Below are 18649 nucleotides of genomic sequence, written 5' to 3' on the forward strand. Positions count from 1 at the left end.
TGCAGAAGGACATGGCCAGATGTTCTACACCCAACCTCATATATACACGTGGTGTAATGTCCCTGCAAACGGAGGCACACACTGAGTGTAAGCTTGTTATTAAAGTGTAACAGGTACACAGAAGAGTGTGTGAATCCTGAGTGTGCATCTCTATAGATATCACAGAGTGAGCACACCTGTGTAATTAACACCCAGATCAAGAAACAGAACGTCACCAGCCCCCAGAAGGCCCCATCTGTCCTCTTCTTAGATTTTTTTTTTTTTGGCCATGTGGCTTGCAGGATCTTAGTTCCCTGACCAGGGATGGAACCCGTGCCCCCTGCAGTGGGCCCCACAGAGTCCCAGCCACTGGACTGCCAGGGAATTCCCCATCTGTCCTCTTCTCGTCCTTTCACCCCCAAGGATAACCGTCATCCCAAACTCTCTCAACCAACAGCATAGACTGGTTCCACCTGTTTCTGAACTTCATATACGTGGAATCTTTGCTTTTGATCTCTGACTTTTTTGCCCAACATTTTCTTTCTAAGATCCATCCATATTCTTGCCTTTAGTTGTAAATTGTTCCTTCCCCTTGTTATATAAGAATTGATTGGGCAGATATGCCACAGTTTATTGATCTGTTCTGTTGTTGATGGACACTTGGGATAGTTCGGGGCTATTCCAGGCGGTACTGCTCTGAACATTCTTGCACAGGTCTTTTGGTGGATGTATGCATGCACTTCTGTTGGGTATATTCCCAGGAGAGGGATTGCTGAGTCATAGGATACCAGTATACAGAGCTTTAGAAGGTACAGCCAAACGGTTTTCCAAAGTGGTTGTGCTAATTTCTGCTCCCACCAGCAGGCAAACATCTCTATACACATTCTATGTGTAGGGGTACCTGTGAAAAAACACATATCCCAAATCATGCACTCACATGCCCTGGTGCACACAGATCACACCTGTTGTGCTTGGATGTGGGCTTGTGTGTGCTCCACGGGCCGTCACCTGGGCAAGCAGAGAACAGGGTGAGCTCACCGCCCCCCTCCATAGTTCCCTCCTTGCCATGTCGCTGGGCAGGGCTTATACGAAGGTGAGGGCACTGCCTTATGTGGGGTCCCTGTCTTACAGGACATCTATCAGTGGTGCGGCTCCGAGAGCAACCGTTTTGAGAGGCTGAAGACCACACAGATGTCCAAGGGCATCCGAGACAACGAGCGGAGTGGCCGGGCCCATGTGCACGTGTCCGAGGAGGGCTCCGAGCCGGAGGCGATGCTCCAGGTACCCACGGCCCCATCCCAGGAGCGCAGGGTGGGGCCGAGAATAGGGACAGGAGGCTCATTTCTTTCCTCCGTCCAACAGGCAGTGTTGAGGTGAATTTGTTTTTCCACCAAGCTGGAAGAGCAGCTCCCCCGACAACTCCCAGACTCCCCTGAGAAGTGGGGCTGGAATCCCAGGACCTGGTACATCCCAGGGTTGTGAGCCGCACCCTCCCACTGGGAGGGCCAGGTCCTCCAGAGGAGCTGAGAAGGAGGGTCTTGGCATCTTCCGAGGGTGGGCCTGGTGCTGGAACCAGGTCAGAAAGAGACAATGGAGACCCAATCCCCTCTTTCCTCTTCTGACCATTCCTAGTAGTTTATAGCCCATTTCATCAATTGCATGATGGCATTGCCAGCCGTTGTGCTTTGAGGACATATCAACAGAGGCAAAGGTCACCGGGAAAAGGAGGAGACCACGGGCTCTGCTCCGTGCCACTTGTCTCCTGCTTGTCTGGGGCTGTTGAGTTCTGGTTTTTAGGAAGAGCAGAAGGTGATTATTATGGGGAGGAGCCCGGACACCAGACATGGCTTGAGAGGGGCAGCAGCTGGGGCCATTGAGGCTGGAGGTAGCTCAGAATGGAGGTGTGAAAATAAGACTCTAAAATCACAGGGATATGGGTTTAAATTCTGACTTAGCCACCTTATAGCTGTGTGGACAAGGTACTTCTTCTCTCTAGACTTCAGTTTCCTCTCCTGTGAAATGAGAGTGATAGTCTGTGCCTCTGAGCATGGGTGCGAAGATGAAATGAGGTCTGTTAAAGGCATGTGGTGGAAGGTGTTCATAGCTCTACTTATCACTCTTAGAAGGCCAGGAGGAAATGGTTGGATAAATACCTGAAGGACTGTCCAGGAGGCAGAGGAGCACGGAGCTCCTGGAGACAAGGAACAAGGAGGGAAGGACTCGACAGGCAGCCCTGGTTGAGCTCCGCACACAGGAGACACGTCAAGAGATGCAGGATGTCTCTGGAGGGGACCTTACCCTAAGTGGAAGGTCGCTGTGGGTGGACGCCCGTGTGGTCCTTGCCTGCCTGGGGAGGGAGCTCTCTCAGGAATTCAGTCCCCTCTCTGGGGGAGGAGGCTGCCAGGAGCTCACCGCCACCCCTTCTTCCATCTCTCCCTCTCCTGCAGGTGCTGGGTCCCAAGCCGGCTCTGCCCAAGGGTGCTGAGGACACAGCCAAGGAGGACGCAGCCAACCGCAAGCTGGCCAAGCTCTACAAGGTGAGCCTCAGCTGCTCTGTCCCCTGGGTCTGGGGTCAGGAGACCTGGTCTTCCTGAGCTCCGCTGCCATGGGGCCTTGAGCAAAGCATGCGTGGGGGTGGGGTCGGGGGGGACTCGGCTTCCACACGCCTCCAGTAGACACCCATCTGCTGCCTTTGCCTTCCTGCCCCAGGAGTAAGAGCGTGCGAGCGACTGCAGATACATCTGTGTCACATTCATCTGTGGGGTCTTGGGCAGCACATGTTCTCTGCTGGGTCTCAGTTTCCTAGTCTGTAAAGTGGGGAGAAGGGCAGTAGAGTCAACTTTTCAGGATTTCTGGGGGTCCACAGAGGAAACTGATGGGAGTGTTGTAGGAAAATACGGGGAAGTAGTACAGAAGTGTGTGTGTGGTGTGTGTGTGTGTGTGTGTGTGTTGAGGGGCAGGCTATGGTTAATGACTTTATAATTTCTTCTTGTGATTTTATTTTTTATTTATTTATCTTCTTCTTTTTTTTGGTCACGCTGTGCGGCTTGTGGGTTCCCTTTAACCCACACCCTCGGCAGTGAAAGCGCGGAGTCCTAACCACTGGACCGCCAGGGAATTTGTCTTCTTGTGATTTTAAAAAGTGAATTGAGGCTGATCCTGAGCCAAGGAACTCTGGCCTCTGGGCCTGTGACACCCATGTTGTGCCCTAGGCTTGTTTGTGGTAAAATAACAACAAAATGAGGTGCAGATTCTCATCACCACCACAGAAAAACCACATTATTGATATTTACTCTGATACTAAAGTAACACATATGCATTGTAAATAACAGTACTGAGCAATTCTCAAGAACATAAGAAGAAAATACAAGTCAATGCAATTTCACTAGTTTAAGATAACCAGTACTATTTTAAAAATGGGTTTTAATTACAAAAGTAACAATAGTCACACACAAAAAATCAGCCTCCCCTCCTCTCCTCTCCATGGGTTACCATGGTTACATGGTTACCCTTTTGGTAAAAGAACCTCCAGATACAGCTTTCTGTGTCTAGTTACATATATTTTTCCATCTCTATTTGATATTCATGGATCCAAACTATTCATGCTTTTCTGTGGCCTTTTTTCCACTTGACGTGGTCAGGAATATCTGTCTGTAATAGAGATCCACATGGTCCTTTATAACGGCTGTGTAGTATTCTATTTTAGGAATGTAGGAATCTCAGCAGATCCCCAATTGATGGACATTAGAATGTTTCCACCTTTTCTGATTGCAAACAGTCCCTCTTTGTGCACTTAGGCTAAGTGTGGCATTAGGGGAGTTTCCCAGACATGGATTGCTGGGTCATAGGCTGAATAAAGATTCAGTGATTGAAAATACTGGTTCTTGGGAGTCCTCTGGTGGCCTAGTTGTTAGGATTCTGGGCTTTCACTGCTGTGGCTTAATCCCGGGTCCGGGAACTGAGATCCTGCAAGCCTCGGGACGTGGCCAAAAAAAAAAAAAAAATACTGGTTCTGGAGTCAGACTACCTGGGTTCGAATCCCAGGTCTGGTACTTTCTAGCCGTGCAGGTTACTTAATCTCTCTGTGCCTTGGTTTCCTTGTGAATAAAATGGGGGTACTACTAGGACTACCACAGGGTTGTTTTAAGGATTAAAGGAGTTGTATAATTGTAGAAGTGATTAAATTATATAAATTACATAAATTGCTTAGAACAGTGCCTGGCACATAGTACGTTTTCAATAAATGTGGAGCACTTATTATTTAGAGTTCTGATATGTATTACTAAAATTCATTCTAGAAGGGCTCCCTAGTTACCTTCACCACGGGTTTGAAAGTGCCTGTTCACCCAGAGTCTTTTCAACGCTGGGTATTGTCAATCTTTTGAATTTTGACGAGTATGGTACACTTAAAAAAAAAGTTCAATGAACTTTTATTTTAGAATAATTTTTAGGTTTACAGAAATATTGCAAAGATAGTACAGAGTGTTCCCATATACCCTTCACCCAGCTTCCCCTGAACATCTTAACATAACCAGGTACATTTGTCAAAACTAAGAAACATCAGTTCAATACTACTAACTAAACTGCAGACTTTATTCAGTTTTCCCCAATTTTTCATTCCAGGTTCCAATCCAGAATCCTACACTGCATTTAGATCTTTTTCTTTTTCTTCTTTATTTCCTTTTTTTTTTTAACTGATGAGGTTGAATATCTTTTCACCAACTATACAGTTATTTTCCTATGCCACCTGCATTCCTGCATTGGATCCTCCCCGTTCCCTTTCCGTGTGCAGTTTCCGTGCTACACCTGTGTTTAGGTCACAGGTGTGGTTGTGACATAGAGGAAAAAGACAAAGAAATCCTGATGAGCCTCAGGGCTTGAGGGCACAAGTCCTCATGTTACCCTGCAGTGTCGTTTGGGGGTGGGGGTGAGACGTGGGTCTCCCCACGTGTGGTCTTGGGGGTGCCCATGGTTAGGCTGAAGTGGTGGAGGTCACTGATGGGCTGGGCTGCCTTTCCCTTGTCCCTCCAGGTCTCCAATGGCGCGGGCACCATGTTGGTCTCCCTCGTGGCTGACGAGAACCCCTTCGCCCAGGGGGCCTTGAAGTCAGAGGACTGCTTCATCCTGGACCATGGCAAAGATGGGAAAATCTTTGTCTGGAAAGGTATTGGGGACAGGGGAAGGGCTCGAACAGGACCTCGAGTGGGAGCTCCTGCAGCCTTGCAGGAATTTGGCTCATGAGTCTAGGGAAGAGGAGGGGGGCCTGAGGGTCTGAGTTGCAGCTTTCCTACTGGCTGAGCGGCCTTGGTCAAGTCACTTAACCTCTCTAAGTCCCTGGCTTCCTTATATGTAAATGAGGATAAGATAATGATCTTTATCACATAAGGTTGTTGTGTGGATTAAATGCCATCATTTTTGTATAGTTCTGAGCTCAGTAAATGGGCCACAGTGGTCGGTGTGCTTGCCGTCATCAGGCAGGACCCCTGGCTGGCCCCCCGAGAGCTCATGGTGTGATCAGCTCTGGGCTCTCTGGCCTTGGCTGTCCACAGTCTAGGAAGAAGAGGGAGGGAGGTTGGCCTTCTGCTTTCCCTGGACCATTGGATGCTGGGGCGCAGCACTGCCCCCCAGCCCCTTACCCTCCCTCTGCTGACAGGCAGGCAGGCCAACATGGAGGAGAGGAAGGCTGCCCTCAAAACGGCCTCTGACTTCATCTCCAAGATGCACTACCCCAAGCAGACCCAGGTGAGTCTTGGAGCCAGGTAGGACGGTGAGGATGCGTCCATTTCGGGTGGGTATCCCACCCCAGTGTGGACTGGGTGTCTGAGGCTCCCTTGAGGACCCCTGCTGGGTGGCCCCTGTCCTCAGGGGGACCCCAAGCCAGCATATCCTGCTCTCCCCCCTCCCCTTCCAGGTCTCCGTCCTTCCTGAGGGTGGCGAGACCCCGCTGTTCAAACAGTTCTTCAAGAACTGGCGCGACCTAGACCAGACGGATGGCCTGGGCCTGACCTATCTCTCCAGCCACATCGCCAACATGGAGCGCGTGCCCTTCGACGCCGCCACCCTGCACACCTCCACTGCAATGGCCGCCCAGCACGGCATGGATGACGATGGCACAGGCCAGAAACAGGTACCTGGGGGGCTGGGGTGGGTGTGTCCAGGCCCCTTCCTTGCTCCCTCCCTGGCATCTCTGGCCTACCCACTGCCTCCCGCTTTTCTGAAGATGTTTCTCTAAGAGATTTTGGCCACAGTTTTTGGTGAATGGAATTCTTTTGTCATGCTGCATTATTGCAACCAACATACCCTAAGCACCTACTGTCTTCCAGGCTCCGTGCCAAGTGTCTGAGACCCCACCCTGCCCATGAAGAGTGCTTGGTCTGGGAGGGGAGGTTACCACAGCCGCAGCTGGTTGCTCAGACCTGTGTGGTCAGTGGAAGATGGGAGGTGCACAGGGATTATGGGAACACAGGAAGGGCAGTGAAGGTGGGTGGTTGGGGCAGTCTTCACAGAGATGGGGACCTTTTGGTTGGGCCTCAGAGTATGAGTAGGAGTTTGCTGCCAGAGAAGAAGAGTAGGTATTCCAGGCAGGGAGCTGTCCTGGGAGCCTGGTGCTGATGGCATCCTCAAGGAGGGGCCTTGAATTCCGTGTCCAGGGGTGTGGACTTGATCCTGTAACCATTAGGTGCTAGTGAGGGTTTTTTTTTTCTTTTTCTTTTTTTTAAAGACAGAAATGTGACAGGCTCAGTTCTGTGCTTCCAAAACTCACTGTGAAAATGAATTTAGAGACAGGATAATGACGGTAGAGACCTCATGAGGAGGTTATAATAGTCTAGGGAAGAGATAATGACCTTGAGAGCAGGAGGGTCACAGTGAAGATGGAGAAGTGTGGGGGGATGGAATTCAGAGATGTTTACGAAGTAGAATCTGCTTCAGGCAAACACTGATTCCATCCTACATAATAGAAATAACAAAAGTGTTAATTTTTATTTATTATTGTTTTTGTCATTGGTGTTATTATTTTTCATTCATCACTCGTTCATGACTTCAGTGGGAGGGGAAGATGCAATGAAAATGATCAGGATAGGGCAGTGTGGAAAGAGCCCTGGCAGCTCAGCTGTGTGACCTCGGGCAAGTTACTTAACCTCTTTGAACCTCACTTTCCTCACCTGTAAAATGAGGCTTAGCCCACTCCATCACCTTCGAGAATTTTCAAAGTCCAGAGATTGTTTCCCGGGACTTGCAGCACCACCAGGTGGCGCTGCAGGGCTTTGTGACCACTTTGAAAACCGTGTTACCGGAGCCCTGCAAAGAGATCTGCCAGCAGGAGTCATTCTGAGGTCACTTATTGATGGCCCTGCCTCTGCAGGTGATCTATAAAATCCAGACAACTTAATAATGATACAGATAATGGCAACATTAATAATAAAATAATAATAGTTCTAATAATTAAGAGTAGCTGCCACCTGTAGAGCCATTACCCTGTGCCGGGCACTGTGCTAGACTTTCATGAATAGACCAACATCCTTTATTAGTCCCATACTGAGGCTCATAGACAGTAAGCAAGTTGTCCAAGACTGCACAACCTCTAAGGGGGTGGATCCTGATTTGGATCCAGGTCATTCGTTGATTTGTACCCTTAGCTTGTGTTACACTGTGTAACCCGTGTAACACCCACTAAACCCATTTTGCAAATACCATCATGCAGGTCCAGTCCCTGTGCTGATGTCTACAAGGAGGAAGTACAGGGTGGGGCAGGGGTGCAATATAAGGATCTAGAGCAGGAAACCTGCGTTTGAATCCTAGCGGCTCTGTGATTTGGGCAAATTATTCAACTTTAGTCTGAGTCCGAGTGCAGTCGTGTTTTGTAACCACTACCTACCACTCTGTGGTTTCTCAGCTGGTCTGAGTTGGGGACTGGGGGTGCTGCACTGTGTCTGAGCCCAGCTTTGCTCTGGTAGATCTGGAGAATTGAAGGCTCCAACAAAGTGCCCGTGGACCCCGCCACGTATGGACAGTTCTACGGCGGTGACAGCTACATCATTCTGTACAACTACCGTCATGGTGGCCGTCAGGGACAGATCATCTACAACTGGTGAGGGTCTGGGGCCCTGTGCTGTGGGGCGAGCATGGGAGCAAGGAGGGATGTGAACAGGGCTGACGGAAGCCTGCGAGTGTGTGGACCTGAGCCGGGGCAGCCACCCTCCACTGGGAAAGGCTCTCGTCCACAGGGCAACACCGCTCGTCTTTTTTCTCTAAACAAATTTTAAACTATTCTCATAAAAGCATTACATGTCCATTATAGGAGACATGGGGACTAGGGAGAAACAAACAGAAAATCTCTCCCACAATCCCACTCTAAGTACTGTTCATCCTCCCATGTTTTCTAATTAAAAATTATTAATTCTTTAAAAATAGATAATACATTCACGAGTCGAGGATCAAAACAGAATAAAAACGCATGTATTGAGAAAGCTTGTCCCCATTCTGTCCCTCCCCACCTTGCTCTATGACCCCCACCCCTCCATGGATGCCCACTTTCATTAGTTTCTTGTATACTCTTCCAGTAATTTTTAATGCAAATATAAGAAAGTCTCACCCTATATTCCTAGTTCTTTTCCTTCCTTACAAAAGATAGCTAACTATGTATTTTGTCCTGCGCTTTGCTTTTTTTCACTTAATACTTCCTGGAGCTTAGTCTCTGTCAGCACATAAAGAACTTCCTCACTCCTTTTTACAGCTGCATAATATTCCATCACGTGGCTATCCTGTAGTTTATTTAACAAATTCCCTGCTGTTGCGTACTTGGGTTGATTCCAGACTTTTGCTATTACAAGCATTGCTGTGATTAGTAACCTTAAACAAACATCAGTTTGAATGTATAGAGAAATATGTTTGCAGTAAGTTCCCAGAAGTGGGATTGCTGGGTCAAACAGTAAATGCACTTGTCATTTTGATAGATAGCACCCAGTTTCCGTAGATAGAGTTTGTAGTATTTGCATTCTCACCCGCAACAAATGAGAGTGTCTGTTTCCCCACGGTCTCACCAGTGGACTGTGTTATCAAACTTTCGCTGTTTGTCAACCTTATAGTTTATGAAATGGTATCTCAGTATAGTATTTTTCTTTTTTCATTTCGTTTCTCTTATATGCGATCTCAAACTTTTTGAAGATTGACGCTTAGGTTTCTTTTTTTTTTAAACCTTTTATTTTGAAATGACTTGCTGAAAAGTTGCAAAAATACTACAGACAGTTCCCATATACCCATTACGCAGCTCCCTCTATGATCATGTCTTACTTAACCATAGTTCAAGTTTCAAAACCGGGAAATTAACATTGTTACAATACTATTTACTAATCTATAGACCTTACTTGAATCTCACCAGTTCTCCCACTAATATCCTTTTTCTGGTCTAAGATCTAACCCAGGATCTCACATGCCATTTAGTCATCACGTCTCCTTAGTGGCTTTTAATCATGTCTTTGATCTGTGACAGTTCCTCAGTCTTTACTCTTTTTTTTTTAAAATAAATTTATTTATTTTATTTATTTATTTTTGGCTGCGTTGGGTCTTCGTTGCTGCACGCAGCCTTTCTCTAGTTGCGACAAGTGGGGGCTACTCTTCGTTGCAGTACACGGGCTTCTCATTGCGGTGGCTTCTCTTGTTGCAGAGCACAGGCTCTAGGCGCACGGGCTTCAGTAGTTGTGGCGCACGGGCTTAGTTGCTCCGCAACATGTGGGATCTTCCTGGACCAGGGCTCGAACCTGTGTCCCCTGCATTGGCAGGCGGATTCTTAACCACTGCGCCACGAGGGAAGCCCTCAGTCTTTACTCTTCTTTCACAACCTTGATACTTTGGAAGAGCACTAGTCTTATTCTGTAGAATGCCTCTCAATTTGACAACCTCAGACTTTTTTTTTTTTAACATCTTTATTGGAGTATAATTGCTTTAAAATGGTGTATTAGTTTCTGCTTTATAACAAAGTGAATCAGTTATACATATACATATGTCCCCATATCTCTTCCCTCTTGTGTCTCCCTCCCTTCCACCCTCCCTATCCCACCCCTCTAGGTGGTCACAAAGCACCAAGCTGATCTACCTGTGCTATGCAGCTGCTTCCCACTAGCTATCTATTTTATGTTTGGTAGTGTATATATGTCCATGCCACTCTCTCACTTTGTCCCAGCTTACCCGTCCCCCTCCCCGTATCCTCAAGTCCATTCTCTAGTAGGTCTGTGTCTTTATTCCTGTCTTGCCCCTAGGTACTTCATGACAATTTTTTTTTTTTTTTTTTTTTTTAGGTTCCATATACATGTGTTAGCATACGGTATTTGTTTTTCTCTTTCTGACTTACTTCATTCTGTATGACAGACTCTAGGTCCATCCACCTCACTACAAATAACTCAATTTCATTTCCTTTTATGGCTGAGTAATATTCCATTGTATATATGTGCCACATCTTCTTTATCCATTCATCTGTTGATGGACACTTAGGTTGCTTCCATGTCCTGGCTATTGTAAATAGAGCTGCAATGAACATTGTGGTACATGACTCTTTTTGAATTATGGTTTTCTCAGGGTATATGCCCAGGAGTGGGATTGCTGGGTCGTATGGTAGTTCTATTTTTAGTGTTTTAAGGAACCTCCATACTGTTCTCCATAGTGGCTGTATCAATTTACATTCCCACCAACAGTGCAAGAGGGTTCCCTTTTCTCCACACCCTCTCCAGCATTTACTCTTTGTAGATTTTTTGATGATGGCCATTCTGACTGGTGTGAGATGATATCTCATTGTAGTTTCGATTTGCATTTCTCTAATGATTAATGATGACAACCTCAGACTTTTAAAAGCAGCTTGAAAGAAATTTTTTTGAACAAGGTAATACACACACGGTACAAAATTCATGAGAAGCCTTTTTTTTTTTTTTTTTTTTTAATAGCTGCATCAGCACGTTGATTTGTCAGATTGTTTGCTTATACAGATAACACATGTTGGTTATGAGAAATTTAGACAGTAATAGGAAGAGGTGGGGCAGATAGCCACGCACTATAAATATCCCTGCAGGGCAGATTTAGGATGAGGAAGTCTGTTGGTTGTGGTCAGATCTTTATAAGAGGTGAGATGCTGAGCTGGGGGATGTGGCATGTTGGTCTGGTTCCTGGCGCTGGTTGCTTTTGAGAGAACCCCTTTTCCTCTCTGTGTCTCAGTTTCATTACCTGTAATCTGGGGATTTGTGGGTTTCTCAGGCCCAGGGTGAAAGAGAGACTCGGGGCTCTTTGCAAACCTCAGTGCTGAGTATCACTTCCCTTCCAGGCAGGGTGCTCAGTCCACCCAGGATGAGGTCGCCGCATCTGCCATCCTGACTGCCCAGCTGGATGAGGAGCTGGGAGGTACCCCTGTCCAGGTGAGCCCATTGTCCCTCGGGGCCGCACCCTGGGCCCTGTCTATCTGTTCACTCATCTATCTGACTGTCCATCATTCCATTCATCCATCCATCCTTTCAGCGAACATTTATGCAGGGCTCTGACACTGCGTCTGCAGCCATGAACACACAGATCCCACCCCTGCCCTGCCCTGAACTGCTGTGATGTGGTTTACAGTCTAGGGGGGAGAAAGATATTCAGCAGACATGCAGGCAAAGGATGTACAATCACACATAACGACGTGTGCAGTGAGTGAAAATGATAAGACACCCAGAGGAGCAGGAGAGGCAGTGTGGTGGTATAGTTCAGAGGATGGACATGGAGCTAGCCTGCTTGGGTTTAAATCTAGTCTTCACCTCTGGGCAGCCTTGGACGGGTCACTTAGCCTCTCTATGCCTCTGTGTTCTCAAACTGGGGTTAATAACAATACCTATCTCACAGGATTGCTGTGAGGATGAAGAGTTAACATTTGTAAAGCATTTAGAGCCATGCTTGGCCCATAATAGACCCCTTATACAGGTGTGTTATGTATAACGACACATAGATCCCAAGTAGGAGCTAATTGGATTAAACAAGGCCCCCATCCAGGGAGAGATTTTTCAGCTGGGACCTAATGGATGAGTAGGAGTTAGCCAGGCATATTCCAGGTAGAGGGAACGGTACATGCAAAGGCCCTGAGATAGGAGGGGGCATTGGTTATTAAAGCGAGGGGAGAGTGCCATGATAGGAGTCTGGGGAGATGATCAGAGGGACCAGACCACCCAGAAGCCACAGTGAGGATGTTGACCTTGACCCTGAGAACAAGGGGACGTTGCTAAAATGGTAAATGTAATGTGAAGGCATTCATGGGTTTAAAAAGTTGCTCTGGCTACAGTGTTGGGCCCTGGGGGGCAGCAGGTGGGGGAGACATGGGAGAAGGAGACAGAATCCTCCTTTCTCTATCCTACCCTTGGAGTGAGCAGGGCTCTGGATTCAGATTCGGGGTTGGTGCCCTGAACTTTGACCATGACAGTGGGATCCTCTGGGTCCTGGAGACTGGGTGCCAGGTGCTGAGTGGGATGATTACTGCCTTAGCTCATCCCAACATCAGCCTTAGGAGTAGCATTCTTGGCCCCATTTCACAGAGGAAGAAACTGAGAGGTTGAGGCCCGTGCCTGAATTCTCGCTGTCAGGGCGGAGCTTGGATCTGAGCTCTGACCCAAAAGTGGTGGCCCATGTTGGGAAGTGACTACAATACCCCCAACCCACACGTGCGATTGTCTTCTAGATTTAGCTAGCCAGGGTCACAACTGGGATCCGAAATGAAATGGGCACACAGGGCAGAAGCAGATGTGATATATCTTAGACCTCCTTGTCCCCTCCCTCCTACCACCAAGCCCTTGACTGCAGTCTGCTTGTGGGGTGCACTGACTGTGCAGGAGGGGTCTCTCCAGATCTGGAAGGCTCTATTCTCACCACTCTGCCAGCTTTCATGCCTGAGGCTGACATCACCATCCTGGAAGAATGTGCACGAACAGTCCCTGTGCTTCCATTTAAGGGAATATTTGCAAACGTGGGCTCTCTTGGTTCTTGGACTAGACTCAGGCTCAGCACGGCAGGGCCTCGTGGGAGGGGAGCGGCCGAGGCAGTGCCCAGGGGGCCTCAGGCAATAGTGCTGTGTCCGGCCTTCCTGGAACTCCTGTTCCCCTGCCAGCCCCTGTGTGCTGTAGGGTCATGCACCACCCGCGCACAGACCCAAGTGTGACGGCCTTGTTTGAGGGGTGAGCCCAGGCTGTGCTGGCTGCAGCGGGTGGCGGTGAGCCTGGTGTCGTACAGGACTGATGTTCCCACCCCCCTTTCCTGACTTGCTCTCCTGTCTCCCTCCCAGAGCCGTGTGGTCCAAGGCAAGGAGCCTGCTCACCTCATGAGCCTGTTTGGCGGGAAACCCATGATCATCTATAGGGGTGGCACCTCCCGCGAGGGTGGACAGACAGCTCCTGCCAGCACCCGCCTCTTCCAGGTCCGGGCCAGCAGTTCTGGAGCCACCCGAGCTGTTGAGGTAATACCCAGGCCCTGGACCCCAGGCAGGATTGGCCTCTCTGAAACCTCCCAGGCTTGATGGGGAGATCTCTGGGCACGGGATTGGGTGGGTTTGGCTGAGGGGTTAAGAAGCAGCTTTTCGTACCTTCCTGCCCTGGCAGCAGGATTGTATGTCTTAGATTTCCCCTTGTTTCAAGAAATGCCCATTGCCCCTTGCATACCTTCCATAACGGGCAGCTCACTACCTCACAGGTAGTCCATTCTTCACAATCTGGACATTGTTCTTCATTACATTCCAGTTGGCTGCTATCCCTTTCATGGTGGAAGGTGCAGATCTGAACATAATCCTATTGAGCAGCCTAGAGGAGAATGGGACTATCACCTTCTTTGTTCTGGGCGCCCAACTTCTGTTAATGCGGCCCAGATTTCTAGAATCTCCTTGGCTAGCCACAGTGCACTAATGACTCGTGGGAGTCAACTAAGGCCCTCAGTGCCCAAAGTCTGTGTCCTCAGCTCTGATGGGGTGTGTGCTCCTCCAAGTCCTCTCCTAAGAGCTGGTCCTGCTGCAGCGTCTCCTGGGCTACGAGGAGGGGGCTGAGGACATTTTATCTGGTTCCTGATTAATCGAGGACTGCCCTCCCAGGTGATCCCCAAGGCTGGCGTGCTGAACTCCAACGATGCCTTTGTCCTGAAAACCCCCTCAGCCGCCTACCTGTGGGTGGGTACAGGAGCCAGCGAGGCAGAGAAGACCGGGGCCCAGGAGCTGCTCCAGGTGCTTCGGGCCCAACCTGTTCAGGTGGCAGAAGGCAGCGAGCCAGGTAGGAACAAGGGGCGGAGGGGCCTGCTGCTCTCTGGGGGTGCAGCTGTTATGTTTCCCTCCCTTCTGTCTGCTTGGGGGTTTCTATATCCTCCCCCCTCTCCTGAGCACCTGTCCCCTAATGTGTGTTAATAAAAGTGACTTAGGGAATTCCCTGGCGGTCCAGTGGTTAGGACTCTGCGCTTTCGCCACAGGGGCACAGGTTCAATTCCTGGTCGGGAAACTAAGATCCCGCATGCCACAGCGCTGCCAAAAAAAAAAAAAAAGTGAGTTAGATGAAAATGAGGTCTATGGTCAGTGAGAGGGAGGCGTCCAGGAGTTAGAGAAAGGACAGCTCAGTGTGGGCTGGGGCAGGTGGGGAAGTCAGCTGGAAGAGGGGTAACAATGCCACAAGCCTGCTTTGTTTCCAGAGCACGGGTCAGGAACACCTTTGTTATGCCAACCCTAGGTCTTTCCATTCTTACTTTTAAGCCCAATCCCTCCTGCTTGATGCTTAGCAGAAATGGGGAAGAGTAGTTCTGTCTAGAGCAGCACAGTCCACTGGAACCTTCTGAGAGAATGGACATGTACTATGTCTGCCAGGTCCAGTTTGGTGGCCACTAGTCACATGTTTAGGCTAATGAATATTTAAATGTGACTGGTGGGAAAATGCAATTAAATTTAAATAGCACATGTGGACAGAGCAGGTATAGTGGAAATGATACGTGGCGTCAGGTAAGGTGGCTTTATAGCATACTAGCTGTGTGATGTTGGGTGAGTTGCTTAACCTCTCTGAGCCTCAACCGCCTCATATGTTGAGCGGGGATAATTATCCCCATCCCGCGGTGCTGTCGTCAATCTCAAACCAGAAGTAGTTCTGGCTGTGTGTCCACGGCCAAGTCTTCCCTCTCTGGGCCTCCGTTTCATCACCGTCGAATCCCTCAGGCCCCTTCCTTCTTTGGCGCCCTGGGATTTTACGATGCAGGCTGCGGATTGAGAGCAGTTGGTTGTGCTAGGGCAGGGTTTGTCCCAGGGTCTAAGGAGAAGTGCTGGAGCGGGGAGGGTGGTGTCAGTTGGTAACTGGTGCGGCCTCCCCTCACAGACAGCTTCTGGGAGGCGCTGGGTGGGAAGGCCGCCTACCGCACGTCCCCACGGCTGAAGGACAAGAAGCTGGATGCCCACCCTCCTCGCCTCTTCGCCTGCTCCAACAAGATCGGGCGCTTTGTGGTGAGTCCTGGCGGAGGGCGGAGGGCGTTCCCTCTGCTCGCCCCTTGGGAGGCGTGTTCCAGGGAGCGGAGCTGTTGCATCCACAGCAGGGGCGGGGAGAGCACCCTTCTGACAGACCAGCATAGACCCATGCAGGTTGGAGCCAGCTCTGCAGCTCACTCAAGGGGGCAGATAGAGCAGACCTATCCGGGGCGGGGCGGGGGGGAAAGCGGCTTGCTGGTGCGCTGTTATTAACCTCTTCCATTCCTTCCCAGATCGAAGAGGTCCCTGGCGAGCTCATGCAGGAAGACCTGGCCACCGATGACGTCATGCTTCTGGACACCTGGGACCAGGTGGGTGAAGCACGGTGCTGCAAGTCACTTTCCCTTTCTGAGCCTCCCTTTCCTCATCTGCAGAATGGGCACGGTGGTACCTACCTTGCATAATCCAAACAGATGAGAGGTAGATAAAATCTCCTTGCCAACTGCAAAGCACCATATAAATGCAAATCAGACGGCCAGCGTTATTTCCCAGGCCTTAGGGGAGCGTGAACTCTTCCTTTAAATCTGTTGGTAAAGAAAGTTGAACTTTGCAGCATGTCACATGCAGGCATAAACTGTCCGGTGTCACCTAGAAGTAGACGTTGCCCTGTCCCCACGGGGCTTGCATCCTCGTGGAGGGTGGAAGTCCGTAACCCTTCCTATCAAGCTGGCCTCTCCCAGAGTTGTCAGGGTTGGAGATGGCAGCCGTGCTGGGGTAAGACTCCCCTCGACCTGCAGGGCTGTTTCTCCGGCTCCCCAGTTGGAAGATCAGTACCAAAAGGTTTGCAGTTTAGCCATTCAGCTGCTGGCAACTTTGTTCCATTTACTACTTAATCTGTGCATTCATCTGTTTATTCACTCACTCAGCCAACATTTATGAAGCACCACTGTCTTCCAGGCAAAATGCTGTGATGCTGGGAGTCCTGTGCTGGGCAGTACAGTCACAGTACCTGGTGTTGAGGGGCCGATGTATTGCAGTAGGGAACACATTTGTAAATAAGCAAGGGCGAGAAAGTCTGGCATTTTATTGTCTAATACCATCTTATCAATGACATGCTCTTTAAGATCTTTTAGATACACATCAAAATAAATGATACATAAAAATCAGCTGGATAGATTTTTTGGTGTAACAAGCTTGTCATAAGATTCAAGATGGTGGTAGCGGTGGTGAGTTGTTTTTATTCCAAGCCTTAGACCGTGTTGGCTCAGACACACGGAGACTGGCACATAGCAGACTCTTAATGCATATTCGTTGGGTGAAGAAACCAGTGAGCATATGTTAGGCTGCTCATTTGTTGAACAAGTAAATGCCCGGAAAGGGATCCTTCCTGAACTTCTAGAGAGGGGTCTCAACCTCAGTGGCTGACGGCACCTGCTTGGCAATGTTAGTGAGTGAAGCAGGCTGAGCTGGGGAGACATGAAGGCATGGTGGAGTCTGAGGCAAACTGGAACTTGCCATTGAGAGGAGCAGCTGCTGCCCAGCTTCGTCATCCACGTGCGGGTGAAGCTGCCAGATCCTCCCCGTTTTCAAGGGAAGTTGGAAGTCTGGATTGAATGTAATCCGCTAGTCACTCAATTTGTCTAAAAAGACATTGCAGACCACCCGCCAGAGGGTGGGTGGGCCTACAGAGCAGGTTGTAGGTCACCAGTTTGCCGTCTCTGTTCCAAATCCTTGGAGTCACGGTCCGTGGGCTCTGTCAGCGAAGGGGGTGTCTGGTCCGCACCTGGAACCTCCCGCTTTTCCTCCAGGAGCGCGTGGAGTCAGCACGCCTCATGCCATTTCATCTCGCGCCTCTCTTCCAGGTCTTTGTCTGGGTTGGAAAGGATTCTCAAGAAGAGGAAAAGACAGAAGCCTTGACCTCTGGTGAGGACCCAAGGGTGTCTGTGGGTCTGTGTCATGCGGTGGGGTGGAAGCAGCTTCCTGTGCGGGTCTGGGCGTTTGTGACCGTGGGGGTGGGGACTTTTGCATCCATGGTCAGCCCCCGGTGACCTGAAGAAGCCTTAGGTCCCACCAAAAGGAAGCAGCAGCTAGGAGCTGCTTCAGATTCCCAGAATGCCCAAGGATCAAACTTGTCAGGATTTAGATGTGGGAAAGCAGATCCCTGGTAGCTGAAGTAGATCTGATTTGGGAGCTGGAAACCCAAAAGCTGGTTCTTCGATATCTTCCAGTAGGGGACGGCTAGAGAAAAATGACATAAGCTTCGTGAAGCTGGAGGTTAAACTGTGACCCCTGTTCCTTCCCGTGTTCCTGGGCAGGGCGGTGGAGGAGTCATGTGGGTGTCATTGCCTTTAAGGGATGGTGGCGTCCAGTGCCGGGGTTGGGCACTGGGGACAGTGGGACTAAAAACCATCTTAGGCACGGAAGCACCTCTCCTTGGTGAGGGAGACCCTAAGAATTCTTCTCCCTATGTGTCTGCAGCTAAGCGGTACATCGAGACAGACCCAGCTAATCGTGATAGGCGGACCCCTATCACCATGGTGAAGCAAGGCTTTGAGCCTCCCTCCTTCGTGGGCTGGTTCCTTGGCTGGGATGACAACTATTGGTCTGTGGACCCCTTGGACAGGGCCCTGGCTGAGCTGGCTGCCTGAGGAAGGCCCCACCCTATTACTGGTCAGTGCCTTTCAGAACTGTCCACACCGCAAGGAGACCTTACAGCGAGCAGGGCCACTCTGGGGTGTGTGTGTGTGGTTGTTTTTTGTTTGTTTGTTTGTTTGCTTTTTTACAGTAGCCAAAAACAGCCCTGCAAAAATTCAGGGTCCTTGCAAAATTATCGCAAGTATTTGTGCTTTTGGAAATAATTGAATTCAATTAAAAGCTTTTTGAAGTGTGTTACCCTGCTGTGGCTCAGTTTGTCCTGGTCATTGCTCTGAGAAGGGCCCGGGGCGGGGAAGGGGAAGGGGGAGGCATGGCTTCTGTCTGTGAACCAGTAAGTCAGCTTCATTCACCTCGTGTGTGAATCATGGTCCGCTGAGAAGCAGTGAGGTGAAACGGGTATCGATTGTACTAGGGGTAAAATGCTTATGTGGAAGGAAATCGGGAGGGAACCAGGAGGCTGGAGAGCCATCAGACTGAGATGCAAGTCTGACCCCAAGTGAAGGAGGGAGGAAGAGGGGTTGGGTGAACGCATCGTAGATGGCCATGCAGTCCAGCAAGCTTCAGCAAAGCTTTTGGGGAGTCCTTGAGCCGAAG

The 18649-nt window shown here is 49.6% G+C and overlaps 1 protein-coding gene across 5 annotated transcripts in view; it reads left to right on the plus strand.

Moving 5' to 3' along the window:
* The window catches only part of GSN (gelsolin), a 55716-nt gene extending 37427 nt beyond the window's left edge, over window positions 1–18289 (plus strand). For all 5 annotated transcript variants that reach the window (XM_082402233.1, XM_082402234.1, XM_082402235.1 and 2 more), the window contains 13 exons: window positions 1111–1260; window positions 2427–2516; window positions 5011–5143; window positions 5633–5721; window positions 5891–6106; window positions 7935–8068; window positions 11288–11378; window positions 13265–13435; window positions 14060–14234; window positions 15315–15439; window positions 15694–15771; window positions 17263–17323; window positions 17879–18289. In XM_082402233.1, the coding sequence (XP_082258359.1) occupies window positions 1111–1260; window positions 2427–2516; window positions 5011–5143; window positions 5633–5721; window positions 5891–6106; window positions 7935–8068; window positions 11288–11378; window positions 13265–13435; window positions 14060–14234; window positions 15315–15439; window positions 15694–15771; window positions 17263–17323; window positions 17879–18048 (1683 nt within the window). In that variant the 3' untranslated portion in view covers window positions 18049–18289. The remainder of the gene's footprint in view (window positions 1–1110; window positions 1261–2426; window positions 2517–5010; window positions 5144–5632; window positions 5722–5890; window positions 6107–7934; window positions 8069–11287; window positions 11379–13264; window positions 13436–14059; window positions 14235–15314; window positions 15440–15693; window positions 15772–17262; window positions 17324–17878) is intronic.
* Window positions 18290–18649: the final 360 nt, after the last annotated feature.

Source organism: Balaenoptera borealis, assembly GCF_965194805.1.
Source record: "Balaenoptera borealis genome assembly, chromosome: 8".
In the NCBI taxonomy this organism is placed as follows: domain Eukaryota; kingdom Metazoa; phylum Chordata; class Mammalia; order Artiodactyla; family Balaenopteridae; genus Balaenoptera; species Balaenoptera borealis.